We start from the raw sequence: 27,859 nt of genomic DNA on the forward strand, positions 1-27,859 counted from the left end.
AATATATTTTGTAGCTTAAGAATGAGGAATTTTCAACAAAAATTATTTGATGGAATTGACAATAAATTAATTGCAATACTAAATTGGTGAACAGATAAAAAATGATACAAAATGAGTAAAATGATAAGGACATGGTTCAATTTATTTTGTTTTTCTGATATACTTTGGTACTCTATGAACTTGTACAATCAAATAAGAGGAACTGGTATAGTAGTCTACAGCCTGGGCTATGTCCAGATTTTTAACTCGAGTTCAAAACCGGTTAAAACCCAGGTTATAAACCCAGGTTAAAAATCTGGACATAGCCCAGGCTGTAGACTACTATACCAGTTCCTCTTATTTGATTGTACAAGTTCATAGAGTACCAAAGTATATCAGAAAAACAAAATAAATTGAACCATGTCCTTATCATTTTACTCATTTTGTATCATTTTTTATCTGTTCACCAATTTAGTATTGCAATAATTTATTGTCAATTCCATCAAATAATTTTTGTTGAAAATTCCTCATTCTTAAGCTACAAAATATATTTCAATTTGTCATTACAGAATTATATGTAATTGATGTTATTATGTACCTTTCTATTTCTGACATTCAACGAAGTTTTTCAAAAATTCATTTACTTTTTAAGTTTGATCATTGAACTCAACTACATATAATCATAATTTTCTATTATCAATCTCTAAAAATATGACTTTGATGAACTATTTTGTTAATTTATTCAAATCAATAGTCAGATAATTTTTCACTGAAGAATTTCGTTCAGTTGAACCAAAGTTTGTCAAGGTTCAGAAAAATTAACAACCAATTATTTAGCTAATTAAAAAAATTTTACAATGACAAAGAGACTACGTTAAAATAATTAAGCAGACTATTCAATTGGTAAACTGATTCGTCAACGAACTAAGTTTATGGACTTATTATAACGTATACGTTAGAATAAATATCAACAGAAATATTTTAAAAAGCACATACTTTCATAGATTTGTGTTTCATTTTTCAAATCTCAACACTAAATGTATATACTTTTTGTTTTCTTTACAATTTATATGTATTTAATTTATATTTGGTATACTTTATACTCAATTCGATTATTAATCAGCAAGTAATGATAATAATATTGTAAAATATGTGATATATATTTTACAATATTTGGATGAATATATTGTAAAATATATTCTACAATATATTCATGGGCATCTATAACTAAGTCTTGGCGTACGGAGGACTGTACGTCTTTATGGCCGTACCCTAAAATCTCTTGATATTTCAACATAAACTATCCAATTCCATACTAAATCACATTCTGTTTTTCATCAACTATTATTTGTAATTCTCTCATTTCTGTTATTAACCTTTTATTCTACTGTTGTTTTAATTATTCATTAAAATTCTTTATATTTATTTATCGTGAAATATTTCATTCCCAAACAAGCCAGCTTGCTGCGTACGATTCCTTTATCTTTTATTACTTGTATGTTGTTATTCTGATTTTTTCAATATTGATTCAATAATATTAATCAATAAGCTAGGAAATTTCTTGTTCTTGAGGTAACCAAAATTGTTTTAAGCGAAATGTACAGCTTAAAAAAAATGTATAATACCTATTAGTTTATTCATTATTGTTAAAGATAATGATGCATGTGGATTGTTTAAAATAACAGCAAAATGAAAAACTTTAAATATTATTTCAATTCACGATGCATTCGATAGTCTAAAATGTATTTAAAAAATTCATATACACCTTGGTTGCCTCAAAACCGGGAATTTCCCAGCTTATCGGCATTGTTGTTTTGAAACATTATCCCATCAATAAAACCTACAATATTTGTGTTGCAGTAAAAAATTCCCTGTCTTAACTATGATCCTTACGTTGTTGTACGCGTGGGAAAAAAAATTTCAGAAGAAGACACATAAACAAGTGGTACCGAGAAAATACCGACCATTGACGAAGTCTCCTGAACTAAAATACCCGATCATCTGTTATTGAAAAAAAATAAAAAAATGAACAACTGACGAATCCGAAATTTCTTGGACCAACATTTGTTGCGCTAAAAATCATGTAATGGGTGAAAGTTAGTCTATACATATTTTTTACTTAAATCTCGATTGAAATAAAGAATAATTGTAAATTATAAATAAATAATTTTATAATACAACGTAGAGAAAGCGTAATGTTTTTATATCAATCAATCGAGATTTAAGTGAAGTGTATATATAGTATTGATTAAATTTTCTCATTAGATGATTTTTTGCAAGGGGAATGTTGTCTGTAAGTAATTTCTAATTCATCAGTTGTTCATTTTTTTTCTTGTTTCAATAATAGATGATTGAGTATTTTTAGTTCGGGAGACTTCGTCTATAGTCGGGATTCTCTCGGTACCACTCTTTCACGTTTTTTGGTTACCTGCATAGTGTTGTTGTACCCCTCCAAGTGTTTTCTTACGTTTGGGGCGTGGACTAATTAGTAGTGGGGTGTACACCCTCGTTTGTATAGCGTCCAGTCTTCTGGTTTTCACTTAGACAACACGTCAATCGCTGACAACTGTGCTTCAATCGCTCATACGCTCTATGTTGTGTATTGATATTTATGTTGTGCTTGAACCGTTGATACACTATACAGTGTGCATTGATTATTGTATTGATATTTATATCGTTCTGGAGTGACAATATCATTGTTGAACAATATTGTGTGTATAACATTGGCATAAAAGTGAATTTTCGTGGAGTTGATATAATTAATTACTGGGATTACCGTTGCTGATCGTCCGTTGGAGATCTTCAATCAATTGCTTCATTTCAGGATTGGTGGACAGAATCCAGCTTCCAGGAATTCAACCATGGTAAGTTGAATTCACAAAAGTATTCATTACCACAATTACAAAATTTATTGCAAAACTTTTATCTCCAATTTAAATATCACCTCTGTAGATTTAGTAGAAAATCAATCGTTTTTCTTCATATCCCTTTTCCTGTGTAACTTTGTTGTTGTTGCGAGTAATTAAATACATAAAGAATTTATTGTTTTTTCGGATATATATTCACATTTAATTTCATTTTTCATATTATTTAGATTCATTTCATTTTTATATCTCTGATTTAAAAATTAGCTCGTTCGATATTTATTTATTCATCCAATTTTATCAAGTATTTAGTCAAAATCAATCGTTTTTCTTCATATCCCTTTTCCTGTGTCACTTTGTTGTTGTTGCGAGTAATTAAATACATAAATAATTTATTTTTTTTCCGGATATATATTTACATTCTATTCCATCATGGGTAAAACGTATAGGAAACATTTTTCGAAAATAACCAAAGGGCAATTGCGGAATCGCTTCAAAAAAATCGCTATTCATCAATGTATTAATAATAACAATACAATCTTGCAAAATCACGGTTTAATTATTGCACATAAAAAAATTAATCACGACCAATTACCAATCTCTACTCATTTGTCAAATTTTTCGCTTCAACAAGATGGGTTTGTTAGTAGTAACGATCATTCAAAAAATATAAATTCTAATACAAATGCCGTTAATTTTGAAACTCCTAATATGCAAGAAGATATTGCCGATATTGAATCATTTTTAACTTCTTTTGTACCCTCAATACCTGAAATTTCTTGTAATAATGATGAAAATACAATCGAACTTGATACAGTTGATGATTCAGTAGAAATTAACCGTTCTAATTTTAAAGTCATTCGCAATGCTTATGCAATGTCGGGTATAAATATCGAAAAGAATAAAATAATTTCATATAACTCATCGGAAGTTGAGGATGACGATAATAGTTTCCAATCACAACTAATTTCATGGATAATACAGAGTAATACTAATTTTGTTCATGCTAACGCGTTATTGAAAATTATTAGATCACATAAATGTTTCGAAAAAATCCCAAAAGATACACGAACAATTTTAAATACCAGTCGAAGAATCGTTAACGTAATTCCAATGGGTACCGGGCAATATGTGCATGTAGGCATTTACCCCGCTCTTCGCGATACTTTACGTAAGTTAGATGTAATCCCGAGATCGCTTAATTTATACTTAAATACGGACGGTGCTGCAGCAAACAGGCAGCAAACGAAACAATTTTGGCCCATCCAATTCAAATTAATTGATTTTCCTAATACGTTACCGGTAGTCGCGGGGTTATATTACGGTGCCGAAAAACCGAACGACGCTAATTTATTTTTTCAATATTTCATCAATGATTATGAACTAATCAAAAAGGGCGGTGGTATTATGTATAACGGTAGTTTAATAGAAGTAAATTTCGCGGATTTATTGGTGACGCACCAGCACGAGCCTTTATGCTACATCATCGTGGCCATACATCGCATTCTCCTTGTTCAAAATGTTGGGTAAAGGGGACCCATGAGTCGCGAAGAATGACATTTCCGGGAGTCATTCATAAAATCCGAACCGATGCCGAATATGATACGCGAAATGATGTACATCATCATAAAGAAGGTAATAGTCCCTTGAAAAAATTAGATATTCTACCTGTATCTCAGGTACCATACGACTACATGCATCTCGTATGCTTAGGTGTTATGAAGAAACTTATGGAAGCATGGATTGAAGGAAAGTATTTAGGTTATAAATTATCGGTAAACTCAACTATTCAAAAATAGCATTATTATCAACTCGTATTGAAGAACTAAATAAATGGTGTCCGCGAGAATTTGCCCGACGACCCAGCCCTATTGGAAGATTCAAAAAGTACAAGGCCACTGAATTTCGTCATTTCCTCCTTTATGCCGGTCCGAATATTTTAGCAGATTTATTGCCAAAGGATGTTTTCCAACATTTACTATTGTTTCACATCGCGATCAGGATTTTAGTTACCCAAATGGCGTCAGATTATTTATTAGAAATTGCTCAAGAGTTTTTAAAGCTCTTCGTACAACAATCTCAATTTTTTTACGGCTCTACGTTTATTAGTTATAATGTACATGGACTGTTACATTTAACAGATGATGTACGTCAGTTTGGGCATCTCGATTCATTTTCAGCGTTCTCTTTTGAGAACAATATGATGAAAATTCGTAAAAATATGAGGAATTCTCATCGCCCTTTCCAACAATATGTCCTCAGATTTTATGAAGATCAAAATTGCAATACTAATCCAAAAATTTCAGAGAACCAAAAGAAAAATGTCTTAATGGAAATGCATAGTAATGGACCGCTGCCACAAGATCATCATATAAAAAAATATCAGCAATATAAAAAATTTAAATATAACAAACTTTTTTTCAGTCTTGACATAAATAATAATTGCTGCATGATAATTAACGATACAATATGTGAAATCGCCAATATTACATCATGTGAAGATGAAGTTTATTTTATAGTTCGAATATTTGAAACCCGTAACTTCGCGTATGAGCATGGAATTACGTCCGACGTCCTCGGAATTTATAGTTGTTGTAATTTGTCACGTAATTATTATAAAATTCCCTTCGAATCTGTTATAAAAAAATGTTATAGAATGCCATTTTTTAGTAATAATAGTGAAAATAGTGAGTTCATTGCGACATTATTACATTGATGAATGACGTGAAAATTATCTTAATTTCTATTCAATGTTCTTACCACTTTATTATTTTCAATTGATTCAGCTCTCTTACTGCTAATTTTTTTTCGATTTATTCCAGTCTCAACCTCCATTGAAGCGGTTCAGAGGAACAAACAGATTTGGTCGACAGGTGATAAAACCATCCAAATATTGCACCACTTCGTCCGATGATGAGTCTGAACGCCGGCGTGTAAAAGTTAATGCTGAACTGGGTAATATAAATGACATAATAAATAATATTAATAAAAAATATTGTAGTGAAGCTTCCCAAGCTTTACCAATTGCTAGAAATAATGTTAATGATACTGATCTAATACTAGGTTCTGCGTCTACTCCGCTTAGTATTCCCGAAGCAATAAATATTTTAAATGACAATCATGATTTAATTGAATTAGAACCATCTACAAATTTGAAAACCAGTCCTAACTTGAATAATTATTGTGAAAAACCGTCACCTAAAATAATTAGTAACGAAAGAGTAAATTGTAACTTACCTTTTTTTAATTATACTCAAAGCACCGAATTGTCTGATAATAACGACGAAAGTCCGAATAATCAAAATTTTACCAATAATAATATTAGTTTATCTGATGACCAATTTAAAACTCTTTGTGGCTTAATTTTAGAAGTAAAGAAATCTTGTGAATACAAAATAGATTGTTTAAGGCAAGAAATGTTACAGAACATTAACCAAAGCACAAATCACTTTTATGCGGATAAACCGGGATTTTTACCTCTGAAAACTATAGACGAATATAATTCATTCATAAGTGAAAACAATACAACTGATCATATGATGCTACAGAACTATTTAGAAAAATACGGCGGAGTAGATTTACAGTCAACACTTAATAGTTTTTTGCATGTCACAATGACTCCCGAACTGTCATTGAATTTTAATTACAATAGAAAAGATAAAAATAAGCCTAATCAAATCATATTAGAAAACACTAAAATCAGTACAATATTTTCTAACGCGATTTCAACGTATTCATTCAGTCCTAATAACATCAAAAGTTTTAACTCATCAATGATTCAAGCTCTTAAAGCAATTAAGCAAAGACATTATGATTCAATAAAGAACAACCGAAATTAATATAATTATACACCTGAAAAAAAGGATATTATTAATTATTAATATCAATATTTAATTATTATAATAATTTTTATTAATTCTGTTTACTTCGTAATGTAATACTTTTCAACTCACTAATCCACATGTTCCTTTTTTTTTCTCATCAAAAAAAGATCAATGATGAAATTGGCGGTGGTGTATCACCTTGATAAATCACCTCATTTAAAAAAACTGAGATCTTGATTAAAAAAAAAAATTTTTTTTTTACTTTTTCAAAAACTTTTACTTTGTAATAATTTCAATGGAACTCGAAAAAATACTTACTAAAGTAATATCCTATTTTACTGATTTCTGAATTACATTAAAATTGCCATTTATTTTGTGAACTTGTGTACTGCTCCACATTTTGTTTGGATTGTTTCAGAGGCATTGATGAACAATAGGAGTACAACTTAAGAAATAAAGAGGAATATTCTGCCAGACGGAACGTAAGCAGCCCATGGATACAACACATCACTAATCAATTTAAATAATTATCAAGTAGTGATAACTTATAATAAATAATGTATTTCTCATAAATCAAATATGTAAACTGTATTTTTTAAATGTTCATTTATGTATATATGTTGAAAGTATAATAGAAAATAATTTTATTTTAATGAAATCTGAATTGTTTTTATATGCATGTAATTTTCCTGAAATCAATCCTATAATCCTCAATAACATAAGGCTTTTTTGAAATATTATTTGTTTATTTTATTTTTCTTTTTAAAAAAAACTTACGAATAATAAAATTAAAAATTTTTGCATAAATAATATAATAATATAATTTTCTCATTTACTTTGAATATTCAAATCGTTTTAAAATATCTAGTTTCGAATTAATTAATTATTAAAAAAATTTCCGACTTTTTTGAATCGAAATTGAATTCTCAACCCCTTCAATTAACCCTTTGATTGTTTCACATTCCAATAAAGCTCTGGAGCAATGGCTGCGTACAGCCGTTTTTAACCCTTTTAAATTTATTCCGCGGTATTGAGTAAAAAATAGATAGATGGCGCTAGGCTGTATTGCCCTTTATTTCGCGGTGGTTAAAAAGTTTTCACAGAGCCATCTAGCGTTAAATTTCATTTTCAGTTAACAAGACAACCGTATGGTGGCGCAGCAATATAAAGGGAATAATTATAAATGAGAACCACTGAATGCTTGAAAGAGGGGATAACTTAATACAGGTATCTGTCGTAATTCTGCTGCAAGTCTTACGGAAAAACTACAACAGAAATCATGCGGCAGACTAACGTCTGCCTGACCTAATATTCTGACGTTAGATTCCGACGTTAGTCTTATGTCTTTCTGTTCATCAGAAACGGAACAGACGTGCGTAAGTCTGATCTAAATATCTGACGTCAGATCTGGTTACTACATATGTCATCTTAAATGGGACTTAACAGCCCATTCTTATAAATTAACGAATTTTTCGTTTTTAGAATTTCACATGAAATCTTCAATTACTTTTAATAATAAAATTTCGATTAAACGATGTATTTTATAAAAAGTTTTAAATTCTATATTACCTTACAAAACAATGATGACAATGTGTGCCATAATACTCAGGCAACAAACAAGACGCCAATGGAGCTTCACATGCCACAATATCTCCTATCTGAATATTATTAGCAGCAACTGCATGCTTTCCAGCTGAAGGCGTGTCATTAATCATCACGAGCTTTGAAAGCCCTGGCATTGATGTGTGAATATCTCCAGTTAAATTAGGTAAAGTCACTGAAACAAAATTATTCGAATTAAAATTTTATTGAAGTCATAAATTTCTAATAATTCTCTTCATAAACCAAACGCTTCTTCATTTACTATTCTTTTTTACGGCTTTTTGGAATCTTTTCTGACAGCAGATAATAGTTGCAGATAATATGCACCTAGAAACTAAAGACATCGTATTACATCTCCGGTTAATAACATGTTTGCTATAATTTTTAAAAAGTTTTCAATATATTCCGATGACCTGTCATATGTGCATCTTTAAACTCATCGGAAACCTATAGATATAATTCATCATAGACACCATTATTGCAAAAATCTAATATTTATTACATGTGCATTAATGTACATTATAACATAAAAGAATAAATTAAACATTGAGATTATAAATGATAAATATTCGTTTATGTTTAATTACTTTTTATTAATGACATCAATTAAAAATAGTTTAAATCAATATATTTCATGCATAAAGTAGAAAATCTTTCATGGTTGAAATATTATAAACACCTAAATCAGAATAAATTTTATAGCTTTGATAATGTTGATCAAAATTATTTTCTCTAATAGGAATATGTCTTGGATTAAGGAAGCCTAAGGCTAGATTTCATGCATGATATTTTGCCGCTAGTCAGCGAAACTAGATGAGCATAAAGTAGTTTCATTACGCTTATTCTAGCTAATCGTGAATTTGATTGATTAAAATTTTATTGATGATTCATAATTAATCATTTGAAAATTTTTGATTGAACCCTCATCAAGTCATTGATATTGTCAACAAATTAGAAAAGTTCGTAAAACCTGTGATATTTTCCTTGAATCATTTAAAGTTCTAGAAATATCAAATAAATTGCGGGAGATCCTCAAACATTCAAGGAATATTCATTTCATTATTAATAACTTTAGAAGATTTAAAGCTCATCAAAAAATTTCGTTTTTTTCGAATCATTCAATGATCGAAATGTTAGAAAAAATTTTGTAATTCTTCATATCGTATACATTTAACGAAATAGTTATGAACAACTGTGTGATAGATTTGTGATGCCTGCCCCTACCAAGAGTCTGCTTTTAAACTTCTTGCAAACTGTTCTCAAACTCTTCTAAAATGGTGTCTTACTATATTCTAAGAATAAAATACTTTTTCAATATCCTATCTTTTACTTTTCCCCTGAGTCCTACTTTACCTTGTTTTTAAACATTGATCCAATGCTTTCTTTCAAAATTTTCAGAAAATAGATATATCGTTATGGTTCTAATATATGTGTGACTCAGCTGAAATGTAAAGTTAGTATTATAAAATCAAGGTCTTTACTATGGAAGATTGGTAACGTCGATTTTTTATCTCTTCAATGAATCAGCCAAGATAGAATTTGAATAGAGTAGATTTTAAGAAACAATTGACATAATACATTTTCAGATATCGTAACTTATTATTAATTTTACATATTAAAAAAATCGGCAAAACTACTGTTTTAATTAAGTTGAAGTTACTATTTTAATTTTTTTAATCTATCTCGTCATGCTTTCATAAGATTCAATCAGTTTTGTTCAAACCTACTTTTTCTCCACTTAATTTCCTGCACAAAGCTATTAGATATTTATTTTGATTATTTTGAACTTTTCTACTATTACTGTTACATGTATTTTGCATTAAACTTTTTTATGATAAAGTTTAAAAATGCAGAAGTTATTGTAGATGAATGAGAACTGACAGGTTTGATTGAACGATGGACATTAAATAACATTACAACTTTTCATATATTTTGAAAATGTGGTAGTATGATAGGCACGACCAACAGATGTTTGCCAGTCATTGTCTGCATTGTAGATATTCTATTTTTCAGGCTATAAGAATAAATTTTTCATAAATTGATTTGCTAATGACATAGATTCTAATTTTTAAACCTTCATCAAAAATATAAGTAATTAAAAGAATTAATATTTTTTTAAAAAATAAAATTTTCAATGCAATTTTTTTTTAATTACGTCGGACAAGTACAAAAACAGAGTTAATTTAGCTTTGTAAAACGTTGCAGTTTCTTGGTTGGGAAATATGAATAATGAACTATTGATAATCTTAAAGAAAAATGTAGGATTATGATCCAGACAATGATATGGGTTATTTGGTCCAGTAAAATAAAGGTTAAAATCCTGAAATGGATAAAAGTTGAACGATTTCTCTCCATGACAAGAAGTGTTCAGACATGGGCAAGGGTCGAAACAACCCCTGAAAAGTTTGTTTTTCATTTATCTCGAAAAATGTGCGAGATATAGAAGAAATTTCTATTGATAATCGTAGAGTTTGTGGTTCTACATAAAAAAGTATGTTACCTCCGACATTTCGTATATTTAAAGGAAAAAAGTATTCTTGGTATTTTTCTGTGAAGTTGAAAAAAAGGGCCTCAGGGGTACGCGATTGGTGCGATAGAGATGGCGCGATATATTGGCGTTCGTCACATTCATGTCGAGTTTCAAAGCATAATAAACCTGCTTGAAAGAAGCACAATTTAAATGAAATCCATAAGATGGAAAAAGAGGGTGATATTTATGTATTAAAAGTACACAATATCAAAAAAATCAAAAAGCTAAAAACAGAATATTCGAGAAATGATGATGAATGATAATTCAATTGAGCAAAAACAAGTGATTCATGATTCCACCTCCTCCTCTATGTACAATAATTTCTGTTCAAGAATTGCTACTACTTAGATTGGTCTTCCATGATAGTTTTATAGCATTCCTCGACAAGAAATGTTTTTATAATATGTAGTGTAAAGAGATTAAAGATGGAAGTAACAAGTTTAATTTATTATTATTAACAAAAAGAGTAAAAAACACATGTGCGTTGGAATAGTGCATCAATCGTCATGTACTCTATCTGTAAATGCTTGTATGTGTTTTTGTGATACTCACTCATTCTGTTTAACCATGTTGTTATCGAGTTATAGAATTCATTTAATAATTATTTTTGATATTATTTATTAATCAATAAATAAATTTGGAACGTTTAAATAAATATTCACAGCTCCATTTTCGAGGGGTACACTGTTGATTCGAAGTGTGTTACAGTAATCATACATACACGTGTTCAATGCTCAATCTTGTAAAGAAACTATACTGAGAACGATTTTCGCTGTTAAAAAGTAACATTTTTTTCCATCTAATAGAATTAAAATTTTTAATAATCTCAATAAAATATTGTTTTGGAATTAATGTCGTACAATATAGATTAAGTTTTAATGGTTACTTAAAATAATGAAAAAATAATTTATCGAAAAATACGTTTTGTCGATTAGGGGGAAAGAGGGTAAAGAGAGTAAAGAACGCTCGAGAAAATTTACTAATATATTGAAATAAGTTTAAAAGCGCTGATTGTGTTTTTTGGAAATAAATTCTTTAAATTATAAATGCATTAAAAAATATCAACATTCGTTAATAGAATGTTTAATTTGTTGATTTACGTTTTTTATTGGTGTTTCACTTTATCTCACCGTTTCTACATATGTATATAGTATTCTAATTATGTAATATTTGAATTCGATATTTTTTTGTACTAGCATGGGAATGTTTTCTAGTAAATCAATATACAAATTCAAAGAATTTTCGTTCTGTGTATACTAAATCTTCTTTAGTATTAATATCAGAATTACTATAAGCTCCTTCCTAAGCTAAAAAGTGTCTTCTTAAATTTTTGCAATGTGCTATCGAATATGGATTGTGTTTATCCACCCGAGTCAAAACATAGCTCCTATTTTCATCCTATTTTTATTCTAAGACTCCACTGCAATTCCCAGGATTTCACAAACGTGTTAAAATAACACGCGTAAAGTATGTTCAATGTAAAATGCCCATTAACAAACTATGCATGATTTGTAGACACTTTTTACACGTTTCTTAGTGTGTGAAAAATCTATAGCTTGTTTATGACATTTAACATTGAAGAGGCTTAGCGTTTTAAAAGTGTCTACAACTTGGATTTGCAGTGTATCCTTTCTTATTATAAGGTTTAACTTGAGATCAACAAATTCTCATTAAAGGTAGAATACGCAACAAATCAGCGTTTCCGTTGGACGAAAATTTTTTAATTTTACCCTAATGTCATACTAATTTTATTTTTTTTTACCTTAGCTTCATCTTACTTTTATTTCATACTTTTCGTGGTTTTAATTTAATTATATTTCAAATTCAAATAATTTTATTTCTATAAAAACATTATTATTCATAATTATTAATTGTATTTCAGTTATAATTGGGCTGTCGGTCAGCATTAACATCATTTGTATTATTACAAAAAAATGACTGTAATGAGAATTATTATAATATTGACCATGTTTATATTTGAAAGAGCAATTTTATTCAATTCATTATTAGGTTGTAACAAATAATTTGAAACAATTCAATTTTTCATAAATATAATAATTTTTAAAAAATTAATCTATTATCTGAATCGTAACCTTATTTTAACTATTTCCATAAGAACTTCCAGATATAAGCAAGTCAATTTATGAAATTGAAATCAGACTATTCTGTCTATATCCTAATTTTTTCTACTTAAAAAATGAAAAAGAATAATATTAAGATAAAAAAGGTTGAATCTAGGATAGAAAGAATGGAAATAGTATATAAAGAGGACATTTAGGTCATATATTTTGACTCGGGCACTAATTGGATTACCTGAAGAAAAATTTTTCTGTTAACAGATGATGTAATCCAGTCAATATAGGAGGCTTGGCTCCATTTTGTTTTTTGGTAATTTTTTTAATTATTTATAAAAATTTGTTTTTTATTCATGTATAAAAATTGCTTCATTATAATAAATAATACATTTATTTATTATATTAACTCAATTTTTTATTAAATTTTTTAAGTCAAATATTTGCCTAAAATAAGTAAAACTACAATTTTTTTATCGAAAATACGAGTTTTACATTCTGATAGTTGTGTCCTTTTCTAGCGCGTAGTGCCGCCTATAGTGCTGTCTTGCTTAGATACACGGGACCACTAAAATGCCAAAAAATTATATTAAAAAAAATCAGCGCACTTTCGTTTTTGGGCACATTTTTTTATAGGTCATTACGGATATTTTGACATTAGAAAATTAAAAATTGCCCTTTGTACAAAAATTTTCAACACAAATAGAGCCACGCCTCCTATATTGACTGGACTAATGAGACTTGATAAGAAAAGAAAATTTATGCAGGAAAAAATTAGACTTGTGAATGATTAGATTTCCGTTCGAATACCATATCACTACTGTCTTTTATCACATCTAGCTTCATTCTCCCTCAACGGATCGTTGAGAAGGTATCAATCTAAAGTGTATTATCTAGTACTTAATTTATTTAGTGATATAAGAGAGAGTGAATTGAATAATTAATAGCCATTTAATATTTGCCTAAGAAACGTCATTTTAAATGAGATTCAATAATAATAAAGAATGATGCAGTTTATTATGATTAATTGTTACAGGATAAAATAATTCTATGTGTTTTTAGCTGAGTTACAAAACTTTTATAAATAGTTAGTTCCAAAAAACTTTTAACTTTCGACTAATTTATTTTTAAATGGTTTTTTATAGTGATAGTTTTTGTCTCTTGCTCATTTGTTGTCTAAACTTCACTTTAAACCATCTTCAAAAGAAATTGAAAACAGTGCAATCAAACATTTGGCAACAACAATCATTAGTGTTTTCCTAAAATCTAAATAGGAAATGCTCTGTTGGTCTTGGACAATGTCCAGTTGCCAAGAGAAATTTATTTATCTTTTTTGGCAAAGAGTTGCATTTGAATAAAATCTATCATTGATGGTGACCATTAATAAAGGTTTAAACAAATAATTGATAAAAGGCTAGAAAGAATATTACTTACATTCACGGTAATTATTCTGGAATTTCACTTTTTCATCGTCATTAGAAGTTTTGTAAAGTTCAAGACTACTTTTTGATTGGCTGATGAAATGATGACACTTCTCTAAAGACTCCTTTCGTTTTATCCTAGTAAAAATAACCATTAATTTAATTAGAATAGTATATGATAAGTACGTTATGCGATAAGTAGATAAGTAGTTTATAGTAGTTAATAAGTATCTTAGCCTACTTAACAATAATAATAACTATTTCAAATGCTAATTAGGTGAGATTTTCTTTCATTCAATTGGATATTTTTCGATTCACTCATCCCTGTTCAATGATATTTTAAATTTTTTATCTATGAGTAATTATAATGGGTACAATGATTCAAACAAAAAATTCCGACATATCTGCGCATTCCGAGGTCTCTAGAGCCCGATTCTACTGTTTTACGTTTATGATCTTTTATCGTTTCATATGTTTGGAAAACTATTGATGGTACTAATTTTGAACCGAATTTTATTCGATGTGGAATTGCATGAAGATGAGCTGATTGGAGGTCAGGGTATTTTTATAAACAATAAATCAGATCAATTAGAACAACAAATGGAATATTTATTTCATAAATTGTAATAGAACACACAGTGATACTGATTTATGGGCCATCGATAAGTCGTGTATGCAATTTGATGTCCCCGAGATAAGTTAACTGTTCCTTACAGATTTTGAGGCGAGGAATCTGAATTCGTTGGTTATTTCTTTCTAAAGTTACCAATTTTTTTTATTATAAACAATTTAAATGATTGAATTCGATTTACGACTGATCTATGAGAGATATCAAACAAATATTTACACGAAAAGAGTACTCAACTTGAAATCTATAAATTCCGTATTTTTACTTTTTATTGCATCATTATTATTTTATGAGGTATGATTTATTGAAAACTTACACTCCAATTGTAATAACCGGAGAAGAATTTATTTTTGGGAAAGAGTTCCCACCCAATTCGAATTTCCTAAATTCAAGTTAGGCGCGAAGTGGGATTTGAACCTACGATCGCACACGCATCTGAGACCAGTGTTTTACCCGCTCGGCTATTCATTCAATAAAAATATTATTATGACTATATTAATATAAACGAATCGATAAGTATAATTTTTTAAAAGATTTACATTAATCATGATTTACTATTCTATATTATATGTAATATATATTTCTTTACAATATGTATACATATGTGTTCATATATTCACTATTATATAATGTGCTTCATTTGGGTTTAGTTTAAGTAATTCTAAGTTGGCCATAATAAGTAATTCCTATTCAATACCTAACTTTGACATGAAGTTCGACAAGTTAATAAGGTTATCATTACGAAGTTATTAAGCCAAGCGAAATCGAGCAAATTTTGGGATGTTCCTATAACACCTAAATAACAAATTCATTAGGCATAGGTTGGGAATGCCTAATTTAGGCTGATCTAAACAATTCCCAATAAGGGCCTAATGAAACTTTAGGCATGACCAAGGTAAATTCTACTTGGCAATAACGCGTACGCAGCTATTGCGTTGAGCACTAAACTATAATGCTGTTTTGTCGGTTTCACGTTTTACTTTTATCCCAATTAAGATATCATTTATTTAAAATTAAAATTACGTATAATTTATATATTTTTAAATATATAAACTATACTCAATTCTTTTGATATCTCCAGCTAATAGTTCGATTGGAGTGTAAGTCTATTGCTTATGAAGATTAACGATAATAAATAATTATCTTCCAACGAAGCACAGTTGGCACTTAGTATTTTTGCTTCGTTCAATAACCACAACCTGTTACCTCTATTCAAAGAAGGATTGTTCGAGGCATAAGCAAGTTCGATGATAGTATGATCATCTATTGACGAAGTACAGTTTGCGTGTGCCAACATTTCTTTATAAGGAAATAATTTATCACCTTCATCTAAGGGTGGACTTGTCAGGTTATAATTAGATTTAATGACAGTATTATTATTTACTAACGAATCACATTTAACGCTTTGTAATATTTTTATTAGTTTAAAAAAAAGGCTCAACTTAGATCAATATTTTGATTGCTAACAGCATAGACAAGTTTTATTGTAGTATTATCTTTATTTGATGAAGCACAGCTGGTCATTGCTTTTGTTTCCTCTAGTGACTAAGAATAAAGGTATGCAGTGATATGCATTAATTAAATGAGTGAGAGTATTTATGGAGTCTATTGAGCTATGATCATCTTACTGAAAATCTGGGAAAATTTACGTGTTCAGTGATGAATAACGTAATGTGGTTAATAATTAAACACCTAAGTGTTTACAATGTTGAACACCATAAATAAATTATAGTTTTTTGATAAACGGCAAAAAGCGTTTAAAAGTCGACTACAAAATTAACATAGTTTGTTTGTGATGTTTAACATTGCAAACACTTTGAGTGTTTAGTTTCTAAACACTTAGGTTTTCAGTGCTATTAATAAAATATAAACTGAAAATGTCTGTCTCCTTGGTTTGTATAAATGTTGGCACTAAAAAAACAAATAGTGCTACTGTTATCTACTAAAGAAAGATACTACTTCATATAGGATTTTTTAAAAAAATGAAGGTGGTACTTATGAAAAAAAGATTGATACTTATCTACTTGTCGAATTCTGTAGATAAGAAATAAGTTGAGAAATAATTTCTTTCTCTACATTCGCAGAACGGTTCACGTAGCTTTTTTCTTTGTGTAGTTGTATTGTTCTCCCTTTTTTCAACAAGAATGTGTAATAAGTTTCATAGAATACTTATTATAAAGGAAGAGAAGGTAAAGTAGAACACTCGACCAAATTGACTTATTTATTGGAATATGCTTAAGAACACTCTTCACACTTTTTGTTTATTTATCCATAAACGCATTTAAAATTATTAACATTTGTTGCTATATAGATTAATTTGTTGATTCATGTTTTTCTTCGTGTTCCATTTTACTACACCTTCTTCTATTAGTAGGAAGACCGAAATCATCTGTTATGAAATGATAAATGATAACAATTAATGCTATGAAGATTTTATAATAATTCTTTTGCATCCTTTTTCAAATCAATATTGATATTTAATGTTATTTTTTTAATAGAAGGGATTTCTTATGAAGATGAAGCTCTCTTTTCTTCAATTCTTGAATAGAAAAGATATTTTTCTAATATTACCCTAAAGTCTAATGTAATTTTGACTAATATTCATGCATTTGTGCAAATTATCATTACTTCGCATTTGCTGAATCAAATAATGATCAGTCGGTTCCTTTATTGCAATAATTGAAATTGTTTGTCAATTCAATAATTGAGTCAGAGTTCTAAATGTTCAATGATGTTGGTTTCATATAAACTAAACTCATGAAGGATTAATTATAATTTATTTGTTCAATCTTTGTTGATACACATAATTTGCATTAGTAAGGATTTCATTATAAATTAATGTTACAATTAATTTTGAATGAATTTTTATTGCTGAATAATATTCTCAATTTAATGTCCTCATGTGAAGGACTGTGGATATGTTAATCGATTTGTAACATGGGTACTGATATGTATATATCAAGGATGGGGTTGTGAGAGCTATTACACTTCTTTTGAAGATCGATATGTTTTGACGTACTTAGTACTGCTTTTTTTGTAAACATTCCAACACGCGATGATTCGATAACGATAAGGTGTTAAAACGATAAGGTGTTAAAATAATCGCAGTTAATTTTTATTGTTCTTAATAATTCTTCATACAATATTTATAAATTATGCCAAAAAGAAATTTTATTTACACATAAAATTTCAACGAAATAATTCTTTAGGCCTGTTGTACTTGTCAATATATAGTTCTTCGACAGCAATACCACTACATTCTTTAGTAGCTTAATCAACATGAGACTGATGGCAGACTTACGTATGTTGGCCTGACCCTAGAAGCTAGCCCTGACGTACGAATTTTTATCAGGCTCACGTACGCCGGTATCCGTCCTGATTCGGATTGTTATTTACTATCTGACGTTAAAATTCCTGACGAAAATCTTGAGTCTGTCTACTTTAGAAAAACGGCAGATACATACATAGGTGACAAACTTAAGTTAGATAGTGAATGGCAGTCTGATGCAGGCTAGCTACTAAGGCTGATTTTTGGCCAAAATATGTTTTTATGTACAATATGTAAGAATGAGAATATTTGATATTTTTATTGTTATGCGATCAGGGTTTTCATTGAGACCATCCCGGATAGCAAACCTTAATTGCCTATGTGGTCAGTACTACAGTACTTAGCTCCGCTCTTAGAGGCTTAACACGATGATAAGTACTATAACGCTGGTAAAGACCATTTTACATTTTTTATTCTACCAAAGAACTTCACTCTTCATATTGCGTCTTTTCTATACATCATTTAGGGCAAAATGAAATGCTCGAGAAAATATCCTTTTTATTATAATAAGTTTAAAAACGCTTATTGTACTTTTCGTACATTAATTTTTCACTTCATTTATGCATTAAAAATTATAAACATTGGTTAAAATAATGCTAAATTTTTTGATTTTAATGTTTACCCCCTCTTCCACTACAATTTTAAAAAACTATCGATTCTACCATAAAAATCAATCACGATATGACCATGAAAACCCTTATAAAAATGTTATGGTGGCCCATGACTAAACTTCCTTGGGGGATCATTTTCATGTTATCAAAGTCAAAATATGATCAAAATTTTTCCTCTTTTGGGCATGATCCCTATGAATAAATAGCTAAAAATGGTAAAATTTTTGAACCCCCATAAAAATAATATAGGACATTTGTGCCAAAAATCTCTCGAGAGTTTTTCATGTCCCATCAAGGTCAAGTAATGCCCAAAATTTCATCTTATTCGGAGATGACACCTAATCGGAAGTACACCCAAGGATCGTAAAAACAAACTTTTAAAAAAGTTGATATTTGTGTTCCTTGACTAAAAAACATAAAATTATTTTGCAAAATTTTACGGACATAATTTTGCACCCGGACTTCCGTCTTGATGAACTAAATCCTACCTTTTCCTCTGTAGATAATGTCAAGGTATTACTTAAGGGTTTAAAAAAACGAAGTCCGAATTTGATACATTTGAGTGTAGTCACTTGAAGCGAAAGATTAAGTAAAAATGATTATGCAATTCAAGGTGTCTGTGGTACTTTGACGAAGTCAAATTTATTCTACAAGGTAGTTAGTTTTTCAATCAGTTTTATAAAAATTTCTTACTTGTCAGGTAAATGTCCCTTTGTCTATACTATGTATCACAGTTACCCAAATTCTAGGGTAATTCTTACTCAATCGTTTCCTCCGTAAAGTAGATAAATCTCTCTTGAGCATGAATCGCATTAAGTTATTTTAATATATACAAAAGCAACTTCAGATCACGATCTTATTCTTTAACTATAAAAAAATCAAGACTTATGTCTTAGATCATGTTATTTATTGGATTGAGACTTTACTAACATAGATTTGTAAATACGACAGAAAGCCCGATAAATCATGCAAAAAGTAACCTTTTAAGTGTCTATTGACTACATTTATTGCATAATAAATCTTAGTGTGAAAGAGAATACACATTAAGAAAAACCAAGAACATATTCTAGTACACAGCGAGAAAAGTCGAGTTAAAATTACTGTCTTGTGCCGTGTAATCATAGAACACTGCACAAAATAGTAAAATTTATTTTACAAGATAGATGCTTTTACACAAAAAAAAGGTAAATTAAACTATCTTTCAGATCAGAGTGAATTTTTTTTGTTCAGAGTAAATTTGTAGATATTTTACTGCAAACTTCGATACTTACTACAATTTTCGATTCTTGAAAGAATATTATATTAAGGCTGGGCTGAAGTCAGAAAGTTTCCCGGAGTTGACTTTACGCCCTCGCGTTGTGCGGCAAAAGGCCGAAGCTTGACATCAACTGAAATTGAGTAGGTAACAGGGAAATCGTTCGAAAAATGATAATTTTCAGGGATGCACTACAAAAAGGGAGCCTTAGGGCACCAAGAAATTTACAAATTTTTGAATAATCTGTTCCGAGCAAGACAGAGCACAGAATATATCTATCTATCTCCGTCTTATTTTTCAGAGAAGACTGCGAGTTCGAACAGTTGACGAGCAAGCACATCCCCCACCCTCTGTTACCAAGCCTGAAGCTTATGATATCTAAACGTAAACAAAGCAAATGAAAATATGTTGGCCCTGTAGTCAGAAGATTCGACATTTATTTTACCGAACGGTGTTCGATTCCAATTGCGGAAAATTTTTTTTTTTTAATTCAAATTGCATGTAATTGCAATTTTATCATGCCGAAAATGAGTTTTAAATTTCAATTTTTATGTAAAATTATTTTTCAATCAATCGATGACAAATGAGACAATATTTGAACAGGGTCATTAACCTTTTTTTGTACAAATACATTGATAATAGCCTTTTTTAACAACTTATTAACAATAAAAAATAGTTTAAACAATCCGCGGCAAGTTCCGACACTTCACCGGCAAGCTCTACCCCTACTCTCTGTGCCCAAGCCTGCAGCTTATAATTTTCAAGCATCTTCACTATTATTGAAACCATAATAGCTCAGTGGTTAGAGCACCAATCTTTTATTTTGCTGGGCAGGGTTCGATCCCAGTCATAGGCAATTGTTTTTTTCTTTTTTTGCTTAAGTGACTTTAAATACTCATAAATTAATTCATATATTTGATTAAATTATTCTTCCAATTAATTACGGAAAACAACTTGTTTTTCTGAAAATAAGCTGAGGGTGAGGAACGAGTTACTATGAATTCTCTTTTTTCGAAAGTGTTGTCTTTAAAAGACAATAGGAATTGATTTTGAACTTATATAAACAACCAATTATTGTATTTATATAAAATTTTAATGAAAAAAAAAGGAAAAAAAAAATTGGCTATGACTGGGATCGAACCCTAATCGGTAAAATGAAAGCTTGGTGTTCTACTCACAGAGCTAACACATCATCTCTGACATTATGTTTATGTTTATAAATTGTATAATGCAGGCTTGAGTACGAAGGGTAGGGATAGAGTTTGCCGGCAAAGTGCCGGAAATCCCCGTGGATTATTTCAACTACTTCTAAATATTTCTAAATTGCTTAAAAAAAAGCTACGTTCATATAGCTATAGTAAAAAAAGTGTTTATAACCCTGTTCATATGTTTTCCGACTCGGCGTCGATAAATTACATAAATAATTGAGAAAAAAAAATCAAATCGTTGTAAACAATTACTTTTGGCATGTTAATATTATAATTACATGCAAATCTAACAAATAAAAGAGAAAAAAAAACTTTATCATGACTGGAATCGAACCCTGCCTAGCAAAATAAAAGACCGATGCTGTAACCATTGAGCTGTTATGGTTTCAATACGCTTAAAAATTATAAGCTGCAGGCTTGGGCACAGAGAGTGGGGGTAGAACTTGCCGGGAAAGTGCCGAAACTCGCCACAGATTGTTTAAACTACTTTTCAATGTTAATAATAATATGATTAACTTGTTAATAACATAACATTGTTAATACATGTAAAGATGTATAAGTTGTTAAACACAGGCTATTATCAATGTATTTATACAAAAAGAAAGTTTATGGCTCTGTTCAAATATTTTTCGACTTAGCGTCAATAAATTCAATGAATAAAGAGAAAAAAAAATCAAATTGTTATAAAAGATTAATTATAGCATGTCAATATTATAATTACATGCTAATCTAACGAATAAAGTAGAAAAAAAAAAATTGGTTATGACTGGGATCGAACCCTGCCCGGCAAAATAGAACTCTGACGCCCTAACCACATGGCCAGCATAATCTCGATATCGAGTTAATGTATATTTGTTTTTACACTACATGCTTGGATACGCCGACTTGGAATTGAGCTTCCTTATTAACATTTATACCTAATAAAAATGATAATAATGGATGAATATATGTATTTGAAGTTATTTGCAGGTATTATATTAATTAATGTTAAATGAGTATCATCATTTTTTTTTATCCTAACTGCAATAGTCATCAAAGTGTAGGGCATTGTAAAGTGATACAATATGTTTACATCACATACATATATTACCCGTACACACACATACAGAATTTACTCGCCAAAATGCAGGGCACCATCAGTTCTGGATACGGATTGAGCATTTTTTCAATATGGATGACTGAGGTCATCTGCGAGCATAATGCTGTCACCTATCAGAATTTTTTCAAACTAATTTTCCGGAGAATGTCATCTGGAATACAAGATTTCTAATTATTTCTAAATTATTCAATTTTATACTATGAATTGATTTTTTTAACATTCAGACAGGTGGCAAGGACTGACGCAAACACGAATTTTGGGCGAAAAACGTATAAAAATGAAATAATTAGTGATTTTTCATCTGAATGATGTGGCCGCCATCTTGAAATTTAAGCGCGGTAAGTCAATTCATAATTTTTTCATTATTCTTTCTAATTTTTTTAATAAAAATATTCACTATATACAAAAAAATGTTGTTTACGTCAGTCCGGCATTAATTCCTCTGTAATTTGGTACCTAATTTTATAGAAATAATTGTAAATTGGCGAAGAAATTAGAAATTTCCCGATCCCATGTATTTGGATAGGGGGAATCAGTCGCCTTTCTGACTTCAGCCCAGCCTTAATACTGCAAAAGTGTTGTAACGAAGTTACATTTTTAAGGCCGATATTATAGAAAATTAATTGGTCTGATGAATCGATAATCAGTAAAATCATTTTATCGACCCATGAGAAATAGCGCGAAATTTAAATTATCGGCGAAGCCTATTAAAATCATGTAGTAGAGAGAGAGGGTCATAAGTAACGTAATAGATCTGAGAGAGAGAGTTATTGTGATGATCTTGTTGCCATGACGACTTCCCCACGCAACCCACCACAATAGTGGTGGGGGATAGCAAAGTGGGCGGAGTCAAACAGTATAAAAGAGCTGGATTTTGCGGAGATCGTCACTTCACTTGTCTCCGAGGTACTAGACCGACGAGAGTAGTAGCTCACGTCGTACAATACAGAGTTGTAGCTCTGGCTAAAGGGTTGTAGCCTTTTAGTTTCCCCGGAGAGTAGAAGCTTTCCGAAAATAGGAATTGGAGGGTTGTAGCCTTCCAGCCAAGAGTTAGTGCTCTTGGTTTAGCTAGCGATCGAGAGTTGGAGCTTACGATCTTGGACCGTGTAGGAGTCGAAGCTCCTCGCCGACGAGTTGTAGCTCGTCAGCTATTGAGGCAAGGTTGAAGCCTTCCCTCGAAGAGTTGTTAGCTCTTCGAGTATCCCGGACGAGTTGTAGCTCGTCTACACGCAGTTAGGCCGTATTAGATTAGAGGGTGAAGAGTTGTAGCTCGCACCAGTGTCCCGAGAAGAGTTGTAGCTCTTCATCGACGAGTTGGAGCTCGTCGATTACCGAGGCAAGGTCGTAGCCTTCCCTCTGAGAGTTGTCAGCTCTCAGAGTATCCCGGTCTGGGTTGTAGCCCGGCCACCTAGGGGTTAGGTTAAGGGGTAGACACTTCTGGGTGGGATTTTAAGATAGCAACTCTCTCTCTCGAGTATAACGGCACCTAAGTGAAAGTTTACTTTGTAAAACTGTACAATTGGAAATCTAGAGTAGAATAAATATATAATGTAAATTGTTTATATAATAAAGTTGAAATTGGATTTTAATTTGTGTCTAGAGAATTCACTTTGTAACATATCCGCCATCGAATCCTGGGCCATAGAATTTAAATAACTTGTTAAATTTAGGCGGGAATTTTCTTGGGGACTCGCCTTGAGAAAATTTAGGTGTTACAGTGTATAACTTTGACATCACCGTTTTATTAAGGCTGGGCTGAAGTCAGAAAGGCGACTGATTCCCCCTATCCAAATACATGGGATCGGGAAATTTCTAATTTCTTCGCCAATTTACCATTATTTCTATAAAATTAGGTACCAAATTACAGAGGAATTGATGCCGGACTGACGTAAACAACAATTTTTTGTATATAGTGAATATTTTTATTGAAAAAATTAGAAAGAATAATGAAAAAATTATGAATTGACTTGCCGCGCTTAAATTTCAAGATGGCGGCCACATCATTCAGATGAAAAATCACTAATTATTTCATTTTTATACGTTTTTCGCCCAAAATTCGTGTTTGCGTCAGTCCTTGCCACCTGTCTGAATGTTAAAAAAATCAATTCATAGTGTAAAATTGAATAATTTAGAAATAATTAGAAATCTTGTATTCCAGATGATATTCTCCGGAAAATTAGTTTGAAAAAATTCTGATAGGTGACAGCATTATGCTCGCAGATGACCTCAGTCATCCATATTGAAAAAATGCTCAATCCGTATCCAGAACTGATGGTGCCCTGCATTTTGGCGAGTAAATTCTGTATGTGTGTGTACGGGTAATATATGTATGTGATGTAAACATAGTGTATCACTTTACAATGCCCTACACTTTGATGACTATTGCAGTTAGGATAAATAAAAATGATGATACTCATTTAACATTAATTAATATAATACCTGCAAATAACTTCAAATACATATACTCATCCATTATTATCATTTTTATTAGGTATAAATGTTAATAAGGAAGCTCAATTCCAAGTCGGCGTATCCAAGCATGTAGTGTAAAAACAAATATACATTAACTCAATATCGAGATTATGCTGGCCATGTGGTTAGGGCGTCAGAGTTCTATTTTGCCGGGCAGGGTTCGATCCCAGTCATAACCAATTTTTTTTTTTCTACTTTATTCGTTAGATTAGCATGTAATTATAATATTGACATGCTATAATTAATCTTTTATAACAATTTGATTTTTTTTTCTCTTTATTCATTGAATTTATTGACGCTAAGTCGAAAAATATTTGAACAGAGCCATAAACTTTCTTTTTGTATAAATACATTGATAATAGCCTGTGTTTAACAACTTATACATCTTTACATGTATTAACAATGTTATGTTATTAACAAGTTAATCATATTATTATTAACATTGAAAAGTAGTTTAAACAATCTGTGGCGAGTTTCGGCACTTTCCCGGCAAGTTCTACCCCCACTCTCTGTGCCCAAGCCTGCAGCTTATAATTTTTAAGCGTATTGAAACCATAACAGCTCAATGGTTACAGCATCGGTCTTTTATTTTGCTAGGCAGGGTTCGATTCCAGTCATGATAAAGTTTTTTTTTCTCTTTTATTTGTTAGATTTGCATGTAATTATAATATTAACATGCCAAAAGTAATTGTTTACAACGATTTGATTTTTTTTTCTCAATTATTTATGTAATTTATCGACGCCGAGTCGGAAAACATATGAACAGGGTTATAAACACTTTTTTTACTATAGCTATATGAACGTAGCTTTTTTTTAAGCAATTTAGAAATATTTAGAAGTAGTTGAAATAATCCACGGGGATTTCCGGCACTTTGCCGGCAAACTCTATCCCTACCCTTCGTACTCAAGCCTGCATTATACAATTCATAAACATAAACATAATGTCAGAGATGATGTGTTAGCTCTGTGAGTAGAACACTAAACTTTCATTTTACCGATTAGGGTTCGATCCCAGTCATAGCCAATTTTTTTTTTCCTTTTTTTTTCATTAAAATTTTATATAAATACAATAATTGGTTGTTTATATAAGTTCAAAATCAATTCCTATTGTCTTTTAAAGACAACACTTTCGAAAAAAGAGAATTCATAGTAACTCGTTCCTCACCCTCAGCTTATTTTCAGAAAAACAAGTTGTTCTCCGTAATTAATTGGAAGAATAATTTAATCAAATATATGAATTAATTTATGAGTATTTAAAGTCACTTAAGCAAAAAAAAGAAAAAACAATTGCCTATGACTGGGATCGAACCCTGCCCAGCAAAATAAAAGATTGGTGCTCTAACCACTGAGCTATTATGGTTTCAATAATAGTGAAGATGCTTGAAAATTATAAGCTGCAGGCTTGGGCACAGAAAGTAGGGGTAGAGCTTGCCGGTGAAGTGTCGGAACTTGCCGCGGATTGTTTAAACTATTTTTTATTGTTAATAAGTTGTTAAAAAAGGCTATTATCAATGTATTTGTACAAAAAAAGGTTAATGACCCTGTTCAAATATTGTCTCATTTGTCATCGATTGATTGAAAAATAATTTTACATAAAAATTGAAATTTAAAACTCATTTTCGGCATGATAAAATTGCAATTACATGCAATTTGAATTAAAAAAAAAAAATTTTCCGCAATTGGAATCGAACACCGTTCGGTAAAATAAATGTCGAATCTTCTGACTACAGAGCCAACATATTTTCATTTGCTTTGTTTACGTTTAGATATCATAAGCTTCAGGCTTGGTAACAGAGGGTGGGGGATGTGCTTGCTCGTCAACTGTTCGAACTCGCAGTCTTCTCTGAAAAATAAGACGGAGATAGATAGATATATTCTGTGCTCTGTCTTGCTCGAAACAGATTATTCAAAAATTTGTAAATTTCTTGGTGCCCTAAGGCTCCCTTTTTGTAGTGCATCCCTGAAAATTATCATTTTTCGAACGATTTCCCTGTTACCTACTCAATTTCAGTTGATGTCAAGCTTCGGCCTTTTGCCGCACAACGCGAGGGCGTAAAGTCAACTCCGGGAAACTTTCTGACTTCAGCCCAGCCTTAAAGTTCCACGTATTACAATAACGTTTCTAATTGGAATTCACCTATATCTAGAATTCTTTGTTGTACAAAAAAATGCACCAAGCTTTTCGAGATTTCACTTAAAGCTTCTTACAAAGTCATCTAAGTAAACTAACAAATTTCTTACCATTTAAGTCCAGAAGAATCAGACGATCCATCAAGATTTAAGGATAATTTTCCATGGTAATGAAAGAAAAATTTCTTTATGTCGACTTCATCTCTCAAATTCAATGAATAAATAAATGGTAATAGTCTAAAAAAATTTCAATGGTTTTTATTCGCTACTGAATATGATAACTTTACAAACTTAAGCGCAATTTACTTTAGATATAGTTCAACTCATAATAATTTCAATAGATCTCTACGTGAACTTATCCATGTAGTCCAGTTAATGGGAGGTTTAAATCACTATTTTGGGTGATTAAAGAGACTGGAACGTAGGATTTAAAAAAAAATTATTTTACAGTTAAAAAAAAAAAACACATCAGAGCACTTGTTTATCACTTCGACAATATTTTCTGAGGTTTTTTATTTCAATGAGCTTTTCATTAATTAATATTAACTTAAAAATTTCAAATTATTGCATAATAAACAATTTTATCAACTTTCGCAACATTTTGCGGAACTAAAATGTCCGTGACATCTTTACGAGCATGTATGCGAATTGTTGTACCTCCATGATGACCGGAAGTGATTTTTTTGGAGTTTGTGAAAAATAAAAACATGAAAAAAAGATCTCCTCTTCGAGAAATAAAAAATCATATCGTCAATAAAATTATTTTAATCGAGCTAAAAGTTTGTACACATGTTCTCGACATCTTTACAAACAAATTTTCGAACCTTTGTGATGAC

The 27,859-nt window shown here is 30.5% G+C and overlaps 1 protein-coding gene across 3 annotated transcripts in view; it reads right to left on the reverse strand.

Annotated features, from left to right (window-relative positions):
- Nucleotides 1-27,859, reverse strand: part of LOC118067060 (SET and MYND domain-containing protein 4-like) — a 98,374-nt gene that overhangs the window by 58,778 nt on the left and 11,737 nt on the right. For all 3 annotated transcript variants that reach the window (XM_035083597.1, XM_035083596.1, XM_035083594.1), the window contains exons 3-4: nucleotides 14,306-14,430; nucleotides 8,237-8,444 (exon numbers count right to left, since the gene is read on the reverse strand). In XM_035083597.1, coding sequence (XP_034939488.1) covers nucleotides 8,237-8,444; nucleotides 14,306-14,430 — 333 coding nt within the window. The remainder of the gene's footprint in view (nucleotides 1-8,236; nucleotides 8,445-14,305; nucleotides 14,431-27,859) is intronic.

The sequence above is a fragment of the Chelonus insularis genome, unplaced genomic scaffold (assembly GCF_013357705.1).
Source record: "Chelonus insularis isolate UGA/USDA-ARS -01 unplaced genomic scaffold, ASM1335770v1 contig_35_pilon, whole genome shotgun sequence".
NCBI lineage: Eukaryota > Metazoa > Arthropoda > Insecta > Hymenoptera > Braconidae > Chelonus > Chelonus insularis.